This window comes from Elephantulus edwardii, unplaced genomic scaffold (genome assembly GCF_000299155.1).
Source record: "Elephantulus edwardii isolate Elephantulus edwardi_28Jun2011 unplaced genomic scaffold, EleEdw1.0 scaffold00006, whole genome shotgun sequence".
NCBI lineage: Eukaryota > Metazoa > Chordata > Mammalia > Macroscelidea > Macroscelididae > Elephantulus > Elephantulus edwardii.
The window spans coordinates 27998300-28013456 of NW_006399756.1; the positions used below are offsets into that span (position 1 = coordinate 27998300).

At 37.6% G+C, this 15157-nt stretch overlaps 1 protein-coding gene across 1 annotated transcript in view; it reads right to left on the reverse strand.

Annotated features, from left to right (window-relative positions):
* Positions 1-15157, reverse strand: part of AS3MT (arsenic (+3 oxidation state) methyltransferase) — a 38327-nt gene that overhangs the window by 13839 nt on the left and 9331 nt on the right. The window contains exons 7-10 of the mRNA XM_006880181.1: positions 13304-13385; positions 10787-10918; positions 10312-10454; positions 9319-9453 (exon numbers count right to left, since the gene is read on the reverse strand). Coding sequence (XP_006880243.1) covers positions 9319-9453; positions 10312-10454; positions 10787-10918; positions 13304-13385 — 492 coding nt within the window. The remainder of the gene's footprint in view (positions 1-9318; positions 9454-10311; positions 10455-10786; positions 10919-13303; positions 13386-15157) is intronic.

Sequence of the window (15157 nt, forward strand, 5' to 3'; positions counted from 1 at the left end):
TAGTCTACGTGTTTCCTATTGCCAAAGGGGCCCATTAGAGTAATGAGAGAAGATCTTCTCCCTGAAACCTACAGCGTCCCTTTTCAGCATGAAGTAGCTAAGAGAATGTGCCGTCCCCTTTTCCTTATGAATCAGGGTGAAGTCTCTCCCTGGGAGGAGTAATATTGGGAATGGCAAAGGACACACTGACAAAGGAGATTAATCAGAACTGGCTTTAACAAGCACTGTGGCAATGGGACAATTAAAACAGACTTTTGGGGGGCAAAAAAAGAGGAACGAACTGGGAGGGATAGAGAAAATAGTGCAACAATGAATGAATGGAAATCCAAAATCTCTGTAAATGTTCATTAAAATTAATAAAATTTAATTTTAAAAAAGGGAAAAAAGATGATTTATAACAGCATACTATAGGGCACAAAGCAAAAATAGACAAGAGACAAGGAGAAAGAGAGATAATAATATTATGTCATAACTCTCTCCCTATTTTACAGAGTAACTATGGGAGATTGCATGACATAAATTGCAGGAAAATGCTTCAGAAAGTACATCAATATTCTCCTCTCCAAAACAATTCTAAATATGAACATAAAATGTTTTAGAAAATAATCATTTTCAGAGACTAGTGAAAAGCTAGCTAAAACAGATATTTAAGAATGTAGGATAAAAAAAATAGCACTTCAAAACAGTAGAGAAATGACAATTGTTAATAAATGAAATAGGAAAGCTTTAAGTAATTCATATTTAGGAAAAAATAGTCACTCTTAGCTCAACATTATTTGTGTGTGTGTGTGTGTGTGTGTGTGTGTACTGTCAAATTGGATCTGACTGGTACAAGAGATTGCCCCTTCTTCTCCAGCAGAGCATCTGGTGGATTTGAACCACGCAACTCTGGTGCAGCTTCTTGCCACTAGGCCACCAGAGCTCTCTTTCAACATTTATTCTTTAAAAATAAAACACCAAGAGGCTTAAGATTTTAACATGAAAATGAAGGCTGAAAGTATTAGAAAAATTTTCATGACCTTGGATTTGGCAACGGTTTCTTAGAAATTACCCCAGAAGTATAAAGAGTAAAAAGATAAATTGGACATCATGAACATGAAAAGACTTTGTGCGTCAAAGGACACTAAGAAGATGAAGGGGATGTAGAAAATGAATACATACACAAGCTCTTCTTAAGATGAATGAAGGAGAAAATATTTCACAAAGTGAATGAATAAATGGATGGTCAGACATTGTGTGTATGTGTGTGTTAGAATTAATGTTATAGAACAAAATACATTACTTCAATTAAAAATATCTCTCAATATGCTTTGTAAACTTTCACTGAAATCACACACATAAAAAAAAGAAGGAAAGTAAAAGTAAAATGCATACAATGAGGACAAACCCCTGTCAATTAAAACCCTTGAGAAGGCTCTAGTGTGGGCAGTGTGTAAAGCACGTCACAACTAAAGAACTGGAAGACGAACAACCCAACTGTCATGTCACTGACATGTACACATAAAAAAGGTTGAAATGGCAAATGTTTAAGTATATTTTTATCATAATTTTTAAAATGGATTTATTTTTAAATTATTGTTGTTATGGGCCATTGAGTCGCTTACAACTCATAGCGACCCTACGTACAAGAGCCCTAAACACCATTCTATCCTGTGCCAACCTTGCCGTCTCAAACACACTCATTCCCACCACTCCACTCACAGAATCAATCCATTATTAACTTTTTTATTATTTAAATGTTCCAAACAATGTCTTTAAGGCCTGAAAAAAGAACGTGAACATGAGAAAATGTAAACGTTATCAGTCATTGTTTGTTGTTGGCTTCTATAGAGTCAGACCAACCCAAAGCTGATCCTCCAGTGGGTTTTGAGAGGTGGTAAATCACACACATAGCAGTTAATTGCCCGTCTTTCTCCCTCAGAGCAGTTAGTGGGGTTTTTTGGTGTTTTTGTTTTGTGGTGTTTTTTTTTTAATTTTTATTGTATTATTTTTATGTGTACCATCAAATCAGATCTGACTGGTACAGGAGGAGATTGACCCCTCCCTCTCCAGCAGAGCATCTGGTGGATTTGAACCGCATACCTCTGGGACTGCAGTGCAGCATCTTACCACTAGGCCACCAGAGCTCCCCAGTTAGTGGTTTTAAACTGCACACCATTTCACACCACTAGACTAGCTATGTAATTCTTTTTTAATAATAAAGGAAAATAAATGTTGATCAGGCTATGGAAAAATGAAACTCTCATTCATTGTTGGTAGGACTGTAAAATGGTACAGCCTCTGTGCAATATAGTTTGGTATCTCCTCAAAAATGTAAACACAGCAGTCCATGATATGTTCAATACTCTTCTCCACCACCATAACTTGAAGGCATCAATTCTTCTCCTGTATCATCTTGGTCATTGTGTAGCTCTTTGATGCAGAGTAAGTAATTGTGAAGACCATAGCTTGGATCAGGAATACCTTAGTCTCTAGATTAACATCCTTGCTCCTCAGAACTCTGGATATTTCCCTGCCTTTCCAAATACAATTAATATTTTTAAACTTCCTGACTACTGGCACCAAGAGCGTTGATTGTGGAACCAAGCAAGCTTAAGATGTTAACATATCTCAATCTCTTTTCCATCTGTCATGGTGTTGCTAATTGTCCCAGTGGTAATTGGTTTTCTTAGGTTGTTTCAATCCATATTGAAGGCTACAGTACTCAACTAACTGGGAGAAAAAAATAAAAGAGGGAAAAACGGTTGCTAGAAGCACAAATTCTCATTTCATCTATTTTCATGTAGGCAAGAAGGAAACTGAGGTCTAGACTCAGGTCACCAGCTCGTGAGCTGAAGTAAAAGGACAATAAAAAAAAAAAGTAAACACAGATTTCCTATCTCTCATCCACTGCGGTCTAGTCAGTCGCTCTAACTTAGAAAGGTTTCTGAGGTTATAAATTGCAATGGGAGGCGACTGCCCATCTTTCTCCCACGTAGCCCCAGGTGGGTTTGCACTGCCAGAGATGTGAGGCTTAACCATGCTAAAGACTGCTACATGCTACAGACTACACCACCAGAGCACCTCAGAGCTACCGTACAGACTCTCTTACTCATTGCTAGTTGAGTCAGAACCAACTCCTAGCTGACCTTACAGCAGGGTTCCAAGGCTATAAATCACAAGGGAGGAGATTGTCCATCTTCCTCGCCTCTGATGGTGGATCTGAACTGCCAAAGAGGTTTAAAATTTAGGTTTAGCAGAATCACTCCCTACAGAGCATGTCATCAGAGCTCCCTGCAGAATTACTGTATGACCTTAGAGAACAGAAATTGTTCTTCAAACAAAAACTTGTACACATTGCTCATAGTAGCATTATTCCTAACAGCTCAGAAATGTAAGCAATCCAAACATTCAGCTGATAAAACTGACAAATTGTGGTATGACTATATAATGGAATACTATTCAATCATAATAAGATATAAAGTACCAAACATGCTACAATAGGGTTAAGTCTTGAAAACATTCTAAGAGAAGTAAGCCATATAAAAAGGCCACATACAGCATGATTCCTTTTATATCCAGAAATAGCCAGAATAAGCAAATCCACAGATATAGAATGACGGTGGTTCCCAAAGGTTGACTGAAGGAGAATATAAAGTGTAACTGCTTAAAAGGTATAGAGTTCTCACTCGAGGAAATAGAAATTTTTAATAAAAATGGTCTAGAATTTAAAAAAATGGTCTAGAATTAAATAAAGATAATAATTTAAAAACACAGTATATGTACTAAAAGCCATTGAATTCAATGCTTTATAAAGGTTAAAATGGTAAATTTTATGTCAAGAAAAAAAGTACTAAAAGGAAATACAAATTTATAATGTCAACAAGTAGAAAGTCTTTCTGAGCATAATATTAAAAATAGAAACATTAAAATAAATTAATATATTAAAATTTAGCAGTATATATTTTTAAAAAGCAATTACTCTCAAGGGGGAGGAAATATTTGCAAAATGACATAGACAATATTTTAAAAAGGCATTTTTATTAAAAAAAGTTGCATTTTAATTTTACCTTCAGTTGAATTCTTTTAAAACTTCATCCTCATTGAAACAGATAAGGGAGAGAATAATTTAAAAGCAATATATGATTGGGTATTATGGTTATGACAAGAGTCCAGAATGAAGGTTGCATAATGGAGTGTACTCGGGGCGGGGGGACTGTATACCAATGATGGAATTTTTCTTTTACTTCAAAGAGAAGAGCAAACTGGGGGGAGGTGTGGGCAGGTAGAAAAATGCAACAATGAATGAATGGAAATCTAAAATATCTGTAAATGTTCATTAAAATTAATAAAATAAAATTTAAAACAAAACAACTTTATCCTACAAGATGATCCTAACTGTTCACAAAACTGATATAACTGTGTGGACTAACAAAATCAAGCAAACCGAAAATAAAGACTGCAATGAAACAAAAACTAGGTTTTAGAAATAGCTTGTATATTTTTAAATGCTTTACATTCATAGCAACTTTAACCTGAAGGGAGTTTTTAGTCTTTCAGGATAAAAGAAAGTATAAGATATATGCATTTTAGGGGGGTGGGAATCAATGGAATGGGACAGACCTGAGATGCATGGCATGTTATAACAATTCTAAACATACCATGAAAGAACATAAGCATTTTACAAAGGCTACTGCACACTTTAGTGGAAAATGGCTGAACTAACTAAATAGAAAGCTTATCATAGATAATGTAAGTATACACGGTCAATAAACATATGATATAAAAAGAAATGATCCATAAATATACCAAAAATGTTCAACAGCTTCAAAGTAAAACAACAAATCTGGCTTTTATCTATCAAACAAACAGAAAAATGTAATGCCTATGAACAGGGAAAAGGTATTTTCATGTGTTACAGGTAGGTATGCAGATTTCCACAATCTTTCTGGAGTTCAATTTAATTAAAAGATTTAAAAATACATGTGTATAACAGACATCTTAAAATCTATACTGTCCACAAAGGTTCATCAAAAGTTAAAATTAACTCTATAGCAACTAAGGATAAGACCCTTTGAGAATCTAGAGAAAATAATAGCACATTTCTCAAGAAGAGTGAGCATGACCCCCGGCTGGTTTTATGCAGCAGTTAATCACCCAGAAGGAGATTGCCCATCCTTCTTCCGCGTATATACGGATATACACTCATTTTTTCACATAATTTAAAGGGCTCCTGGATGCATTAGAGTCCATAGATATATTAAATTGGAAATTTATTGCCAGGATTGAAAAAAGGAACCCACAAAACCAAAACCAATTCTAATAATTTTATAGATACCCATTTTTAAATATGTGTGTGTGTGTGTGGCTAAAGAAATCATGGAACATTCACACAAAAAAGTATTATGCATTATTCAAAAAATGATCAAGAATTCATTGCACATCCAAAAACTTCTCCACCAGAGTAAAAAGGGAAGTCAAAGACTTGGAAAAAGTATTTGGTAATGACATATCAGATAAGGGACTTATATCCAGAATTTATAAAATACTTGAGCACCACAACAAGATAAAGGTAAATAATCCAATAGAAAAATGGGCACAGGATATGAACAGACACTTCACCAAAGAAGACATTCAGACAGCCAACAAGCACATGAAGAAATGTTCAAAATCCCTAGCTCTAAGAGGAATGCAAATCAAAACAACTATGAGATATCATCTCACCCCAGTCAGAATAGCAAAATTTAACAGAACAGCAAGCAACAAATGCTGGCGAGGTTGTGGAGAAATTGGAACCCTTATTCACTGTTGGTGGGAGTGTAAAATGGTGCAACCACTGTGGAAGGCAGTATGGCACTTTCTCAAAAAGTTGCAAATAGAGATACCATTTGACCCAGCAATTCCACTACTGGGAATATACCCCAAAGAGACAATAACTGACATCCAAGCAGATATATGCACACCCATGTTTATCGCAGCTTTGCTCACAACAGCAAGGAGTTGGAAACAACCTAAGTGCCCATCAACAAACGAATGGATAGAGAAGCTGTGGTATATTCACACAGTGGGATACTATGCTGCACTGAAAAATAAGGGACTCATGCAGTATTATTCAAAATGGGTGACTCTGGAGGACATTATGCTGAGTGAAGTACCTCAGTCACAAAAGGACAAATACTACATGGGTCCAATGTTGTAAAGCAGGACTGACCTCGGGGTTGGGAGGAGACTGAGAAGGATGGGTTCAATGATGTACACTGATTGAAACAGATGAGGGAAAAAACTGTTGAAGAGGAAAAATTATTAGGTATTTTTGTCATAACAGGAGTCCAGAGTGAAGGCTGTATAGTGGAGTAGACCTGGGGGGAGGGACTGTAAAACAATGAAAGAATTTTTCTTTTACTTTTCCAAGAAGGTAGTATACTAGGTGGGAGGGTTGGGAGGAGAGAAAAGTGCAACAATGAATTCTCTGTAAATTTTCAATGAAATTAATAATGAATTTTAAAAAAGAATACTTAAAAAAATAATTCATTAAATACTGCACAACATGGATGAATCTAAAACAAATTATGCTGAGTGACCTAAGTCAGTTACAAAAGGACAATTATGGTATAAGCCTCGCTCTGACAGGAGCTTTGGGGGCCTCCTGGCAAAGAAGCTGCACTGCCGTTCAAATCCGCCAGATGCTCTGCTGGAGATGGAGGGGCAACCTCTTCCTGTGCCAGTCAGATCTGATTCAATGGTACACAACAAGAAAGGAAAAAAATATAGACAGACTAGCTCTGGTGGCCTAGTGGGTACAGAGTTACACTGCCAACCCTAGGGAAAGGGCATCTGAATCCTCCAGCTGATCTTCAGAAGAGAAATGGTTCACTTCCTCCCATGTGATTTATAGCCTCTGAAAACCTGCTGAAGGTTCGGCTGAGTCGGACTCAATGGTAGTAAGCTGGCTTTTATTTAATGAGAACTCCGATGGCCTAGTGGGTAAGGAGTTGTGTTCCCAACACAAATGTAAATTTACATCTACTAACTGCTCTGAGAGAGGAAGAGGGGCCATCTCCTCCTGCGTGTTTATTTATAGCCTCTGAAAGCTTACTGGAGGGTCAGCTATGAATCAGATCCAACTCGACAGCAATGAGTCAATCATTATCAAAAGCTAAAGAAAGGTTTATACCCAGATCAATCTTAAAGGGGTGACAGGGAGGGAAAGGGGAATAAAAAGTAACAAAGAGATAAGCTGAGCAAAAGGAAAAAGTCGACAATAAGGAACTGAGCAGACGTAATTAATTCATTGCAATGGCAATTAATATTATAAAACAATATATCTATGAATGTATGATAAATCAAGAGGAATTATACTCACGCAAAATAAAATAATTTTTTAGTCTTTTTTTCCTCCCTTTTCTTAATGGATGCATGAATAACTTTCTTCTTTTTTCATTATTAATTTTTTTATTATTTTGTGTGCGTGTACCGTCAAATCAGATCTGACTGGTACAGGAGGATATTGCGCCTCCTTCTCTAGCAGAGCATCTGGTGGATTCAAATCGTGTTCCTCTGGGATTGCAGTGCAGTTTCTTGCCACTAAGCCACCAGAGCTCCCCTTAACTTTTTTTTTTAAAGCAATTTTTTGCCTTGTACCTTTTTCTTTAATTTTTATTTTATTTTATTATTTTTGTGTGAGTGTACCATCAAATCAGATCTGACTGGTACAGGAGGAGATTGTCCCTCCTTCCCCAGCAGAGCATCTGGTGGATTTGAACCGTGCGCAGCTGGGATTGTAGTTGCAGCTCCTTACCACTATGCCACCAGAGCTCCCCTCATTATTAACTTTTTATAGTGATAATACTAGGGAGCTCTGGGGGCCTAGTGGAAATAATCTGTGCTGCAATTCCGAAAGCATGCAGTTTGAACCTGCCAGCTGCTGAGTGAGAGAAGGATGGGCAATCTCCTCTTGTGCAATTAACTGCCTCTGAAAACCAGATGGAACTATGGTCGGTTCAAACTCGATAGTACACAACAACATATATTAAAAATGCCCATTTTTCTACAACCAGGAGAGGATAAAATAGATGAATGAGACGTTCTAAGAATCAAATCCCCATGCACATCCAAAAACTTCCCCAACAGGGTAAAAAGGGAAGCCACCGACTGGGAAAAAAATATCTGGCAATGACTTATCTGATAAGGGACTTAGATCTAGAATTTATAGAATATTCAAGCACCACAAGATTAAGGTAAATAATCCAATTGCAAAATGGGCACAGGATATGAACAAACACTTCACCAAAGAAGACATTCAGATGGCAAACACATGAAGAAGTGTTCAAAATCCCTAGCTCTAAGAAAGATGCAAATCAAAACAACTATGAGATATCATCTCACCCCAGTAACAATAGCAAAATTCAACAGAGCAGCAAACAAATGCTGGTGAGGTTGTGAAGAAACTGGAACCCTTATTGACTGTTGGTAGGAGTGTAAAATGGTACAACCACTATGGAAGGCAGTATGACACTTTCTCAAAAAGTTGGAAATAGAAATACCATTTGACCCAGCAATTCCACTAGTGGGAATATACCCTAAAGAAACTGCCACCCAAGTAGATATATGCATACCCATGTTTATTGCAGCTTTGTTCACAATAGCAGAGTTGAAAACAACCATCAACAAACAAATGGATAGGGAAGCTGTGGTATATTCACACAATGGAATACTATGCTGCATTGAAAAACAAGGGACTCATGCAATATTATTCAAAATGAGTGACCCTGGAGGACATTATGCTGAGTAAAATATCTCAGTCACAAAAGGAGAAATACTGCATAGTGGGGGTTGGGGTGAACCTATGAAAAGAGGAGGGAAATAATGTGTATATACTGTACTGAAACAGATGCGAGAGAGAGAGAGAGAGAGAGAGAGAGAGAGAGAGGGAGAGGGAGAGGGAGAGAGAACTATTTAAAAGGAATATATGATTAGGTATTATTTTCATAACAAGATTCCAGAAAAAGAAATGCATACTAAAATGGACTGTATACCAATGAAAGAATTTTTCTTTTTTTCTTTTCAAAAAGAAAAACAAACTGGGGAGAGGGGTCAGCAGGGAGGAAAATGTGCAACAATGAATGAAGAAGAAAAAAACTAAATGGGAAGAATATGCTGTAAAAAATAAATAAAAAGGTTAAAAAATGCTCTAATAATTTTTAATTTTTAAATAATTTTTAAAGGAATGATTTAGTGGCATTAATGACATTCACAAATGTAACAGTGAAGAACCACCACCAGTCAGCATGATAATTTTTGAAACAATTCTATAAAACATAGAACTGAAAGTCAGCAAACCTTAGATTTGAAAGCAGAACAATTTCCAGATGGTGGCAGGCCCTCTCCAATTGTTCTGATCAGGAAAGCTGGCGCAAATCGTGAATTCTTCAAGACAGCTGCTGTTTCTCCATCTACGTCAACAGTATCACCTTCCTGGACAGTAATATGAAAAAACATTTATTAAGAGATGCCAATTTCATCTCAACAGAACAAAAATGTCCACAAGTTTACTAAAGACTGACATTTCAGAATAAAAGACAAAACTTTTAGACATAGTACACTCTCATGTTCAGATGCTACTTTGAATTTCAGGCCTATTTCCTGTTAGAATTAATCATTTTGTCTTCCTTTGATGGCAACTTTGAGGGAAAAATCATTACTGCAGTGTCTAATCTCTGCTCGGGAGTTGTTGGATTGCATAAGCACTCAACCTCTACCCAGAGGCCCCTCAGAAAACAGGCCTGGAGATCTGCTTTCAAGCCTTGAAAACACCATGGAGTGGTGCTACTCTGCAGACAAGGGGCCCACTATGAGTTGGAATCTACTAAAAAAGAACTTTCCACCTCACTTTAAAAAACATGTCCTCAAAAAAAAAAATCTGAAAAAAAAAAAACATGTCCTCAAGCGAACTAGTCAATATCTGAGAAGTAGGAAGCAATATGAGGTCCAAAAGGAAAACCAGACCTACAGAAACGGGACCAAGGTGCCCTCAGAGGTAAGAATGGGGAAGCTGCCTCATACGCTGCACATACTGTCAGGAGGGGGTAGTCTTTGGGAAAAGATATCATGCTGGGAAAGGTGTGGGGTGTGAGAAAGAGAGGAAGACCCCCAACAAGATAGATGAACACAGTGAATGCAACAATGGCAACAATGGACTCGGGTACGGTGGAGATGGTGCGGTAGGAATGGAGTAAGGCAAGCTTAGGTCTATTGTTCATAGGGTCGCTATGAATCAAGCATAGGAAGCAGTCTCAAATTTTACTTACCTTACCTTATAGAAATCTTACTTACCTTAAATGTGAAATTTGCATCAAATATTAGTTGTTTTTCATGTCCCGTGATTCCTCCTTTGTAAATAACCTGACATCTTTCCGCTGGTCCTGTCTTAGGGAGTTTGAAGAGGCGATATGTTGCAGAAACAAAACGACAGTCCCCTAGAAATGAAATTTACTTATGGTTTATCTCCAGAACTCCGACTGTTGTTCCTGGAGGGTCTCACACCTGCTCAGCAAATAAGGAGCAAAATACTATAAAGATTATTTTCTTACTGTACACCACCAAATATCTTTCTGAACACTTTATCTTATTTCCTGAGTAACTTTAGAATACCAAACTTTATTTGGGTGTGAGTGTGTGTGCTGTCATTTTACAGGAGACAAGATGATTATTTCTAGAAGATACAAATTCTCACTCAGCACACCCTTCAATGTCACTGGATTTGGACCGCTCCAGTTGCTGCTATATAGAGCCTGCTCTTGTTTCTTACCAAGAACTCTTTCCAGTTCCTTGTTTTCAATTGTAATCAGGTTGGCAGTGACCAAACGTGGAGGGCAGAACCCAATTTTTTGAGCAAGAATGGCAAGATCCTTCCAGTACAAAGCACCACCAAGGCATTCACCTTGAAGAAAAAAAAAAAAAGAAGGAAAGGAAAATCATTGAGCAGTAAGCCAAGACAAACAGGTATTAATGGAAAAGCTCTTTTATATAATTGGTAGTTGCCTTTGAGTCAACTACAACTCATCACAACTCTATGAACAACAGATGGAAACTTTGCCCTCTCCTATGTTACCTTCATAAACTCCACCATGCTTCAGTTCATTGTTGAAGTCACTATGTCAATCCTTCTCATTAAGGTCTTTCTCTCTTCTGTTTCCTCTCCAGTAACCAAATGTTATCTTTTTTATTGTTGCTATTGTTATATACCATAGAGAAAGAACCAACTCTTTGCTGCCCCACCAGCGAGTTTTCAGAAGTTGTAAACCACACAGAAAGAAACCGCTCATCTTTCTGCAAACTCTGAGCAGCTGGTAGATCTAAACTCCCTGCCCTTGGGTTGTCAGAGCAATTCCGTAGCCAGTCCTGCAGAGCTCCCTTCTTTTTGATCAAGACATCTGTTAAAACACACTAGCTGCTGTAGAACCAGAACAAAACGCTGTGAGGGCCCGCATCATTCCCATGCTGGCTTGGGGAGTGGAATGTTGTGATCCTTCGGGTCACTGGCCATCTCCACAGTCTGTCACACTCAAGCTCATTGCTGCCCTCACTGTATCAGGTCATCTTGTTGAGGGTCTTCCTCTCTTTTGTTGACTCTGTCTTTCCCATCGTGATGTCTTTTTCCAACGACTGACCTCTCCTGAGAACATGCCCAAACTGAAATGAAGTGAAATGAAAACGTAGGTCCTAGAAATAGCAGCCGACCACATCATCCTCCAGAGTCTAACAGTCATGTTTAAAACAGGAGTTTGTAAGCGAAGGGGCTCTGGGAACTTCTCTTTAGGACAGTCACGGATATATGGGCTCCAATCAGCTGTTAGAAAAATATGAATATATACATTTTGAAAAATATTTCTGCTTTCCTACTTGAATAAAAATGTATAAAAGACAAATTGCAAAGTTGCTTCTTAGCTCCAGATTACTCTCACAAAGAGCTGCTACTAGGGAGCTCTGGTGACCTAGTGGCAAGAAGCTGCATTGCAATCCCAGAAGTACGTGGTTCAAATCCACCAGATGCTCTGCTGGAGAAAGAGGGGCAATCTCCTCCTGTAACTGTCATTTGAAGATACACACACAAAAATAATAAAATAAAATAAAACCAAAAAACCAAAGAGCCGCTACTAAAGCAAAACAACTACTATAATGCAAGGCACTTTACAGGCTTATGTTTGTTTTTAAATATAAATATGATCATACATTTATTTATTACATTGACATGCTGGAAACAGCCTAATTATCACCAAAAGAGGAAAAGTCAAAGAATGGCACAGCTGTATAACAACACAACTCTATAATATAAACATTTTTAAATGTTTTTTAAAATTTAGTCTTAGGAAATACACTTCTTGCTGTTAGGCATCACTGAGTAACTGTGACTCATAGCGACCCTGTAAACAACAGGTCTGAACCTTGCCCTATTGCTCTACCCTCACCCGCCCTCTGTTATAGTCACTGTCAGTCCGCCCTGTGGAGGATCTTTCTCTCTTCTTCTGACCCCATCTTTCCCAACATGGTATCTTCTTATAAAGACTAGCCCCAATGAAATACATTAAAATGTAGAATTCTAAACTCCTTATACCACACGCTTTTATTTTATTATATATATTCACAGAAAAATAAAAAGCTTAGAAAGATACATAGTAACGTGAAAGAAGTTATGATAATGAACCTAGTGAATCTGGGTTATGGTTATTTTTCTCTCTTTTTTTAATTCAAGTTTTTAACACTCTCTACATATTCTGGTATAATAGCAAAAAAGTTGATCATGTACTTTAAACGTGAAAACTTGTCATTTCACAGTCAGATTGTTAATATACATACATTTATCTCCTCAACCAAAAGAGGCATTATCCAAATAACAATACAGGAATAAATGATAATGAGACTCTCAGAAAATTAATAGGAGAACAGTTGCCTTAATTTCCACATAGTGGTTTTCAAAGTATTTATCATATTTCTTACTGGTGTAATCACCCTATCAGCCCTATAAGATAGGTTGCTTTCTTATCTACATTTTGCAGTTTGGAAAACAATGACCAAGAGATTAATTAGACTGTCAAAGCATTCATCACTGTGGAAGTGGCAGAGGAGGACAAGAACTCAAAAAGCCTTTGATTCTTAAACCATATATTTCCCTTATCATTGAACCTCATGCTGGTTGTTACATGACTTTGAGTCAACTACAACTCATCGCAACACTACGAACAACAGATAGAAACCTTGCTGGCTATAAGCAGAATGAAATCTGTACATGAACAAACATCTGCGTTTAAAGAAAAAAAAATCCTACCCCATAAAACTTTGTGTGTCCTGATTTCTTCTGTCATTTCAAAGCTGGCATAGACATCACTGAAATAAAGCTCTCCACCATGCTGAAACAAAACAGTGTTAGTCCAAACAGTTTAAAATTTACGTTAGTCCTAGAGAGTGAAAACAAGGCATGGAGAAATAAAAACAATAAATAAAAACATGACAAAATACTTAAATTGACCCTTTGTGTAAATAACAGTCAACTACATTTCTCACTTGCCCATCGATTTATAATCATTAGCCAAGTACCAAGCATTTTCTTTCCATTTCAGGGAATAAAATTATTTTCAAGAGTGTCCGTCTTCTAAGTAAAAATATTAAGTAACTTAAATTGACAGCCAATCTGAGTGAATAGCAGCCCCAGGTGGTAGTATAACTAACAGGAGATATAAACAGTATTCATATACTTTAAAAAAAATCTTATTTGAGTGAAAGTTTACAAATCATATGGTTTTTCACACAATCACTCAAATATTTTGTTATTTAACATCAACTGCCATTGACTGCACTCATGCGAAATGTATACTTAGATCAGGAAGCAGTCACACAAACAGATCAAGAAAACACTACATGGTTCAAAATCAGGAAATGAGTGTGTCAGGGATGTGTCTTGTCTCCATACCTTTTCAATTTATATGCAGAACAGATCATCCGCAATGCTAGACTTTACGCTAAAGAATGTAGCATCAAGATTGGAGGAAGATTCATCAACAACCTGCATTATGCCAATGGCACAACCTTGCTTGTTGAAACCAAGGAGGACCTGAAGCATTCACTGCAGAAGGTCAAGGACTATAGTCTTCAAAATGGATTGAAGCTCAACATCAAGAAGACAAAGATTCTCACCACTGGGCCAATTGGCAGCACCATGGTAGATGGAGAAGAGATTAAGGTTGTTAACAATTTCAGCTTGCTTGGCTCCACAATCAACACTCTTGGCACCAGCAGTCAGGAAATCAAAAGATGAATTAAATTAGGGAAATCTGCTGTCTGCTCCAAAGTCCTAAAAAGCAATTATGTCAGTCTATAGACTAAGGTGTGCCTGATTCTGGCCATAGTCTTCACATTTAGTTGCTATATATAAGAGAGCTGGACAACATATAAGGATGACAGAAGAACTGATGCCTTTGAGTTGTGGTTCTAGAGAAGAGTCTTGAACATACCATGGACGGCCAAGGGAACAAACAGATCTGTCTTGGAGAGAGTGAAACCAAGTTGCTCCTTGGAAGCAAGGATTTTGAAGCTCCACCTCACATACTTTGGGTGCATCGCCAGGAGGGACCAATACTTGAAGAACGACATCTTGCTTGAAAGGGTAGGGGGTGGAGGGACAGTGCAGGAGAGGAAGACCCCAGATGACTGACACCATAACTGGGGCAATGGGATTAAGTGTGCCAGAAACAGTGAGACTGGCTCAGGATAGGGCAAGGTTCAGAGCTATAATACACTTGCTGTGAGTCGCAGACAACCTGTTGGCACCTAACAAGAACAACAATCAATGCCTTATTGTGTATTACTTTTCCCTTCACCCAGTTTAGTTGTTTATTGTTTTACTCCCCTCCCTCTCCCTTTCCATGACCGTTAGCCACAAAAGATCAATTCTCCCTTTTTTTAAAAAACAAGACTGAGGAAAAACTGGATAAATTATGTGTACGGCATTGAAACAGATGAGGGAGAGAATAATTTAAAAGCGATATATGATAGGGTATTATAGTTATCACAAGAGTCCAGAATTAAGGGTGCATAGTGGAGTGTACCTGGGGTGGTGGGAGGGGTGTGGGGGGATTGTATACCAAAGAAAGAATTTTTCTTTTACTTTTTCAAAGAGAGGAGC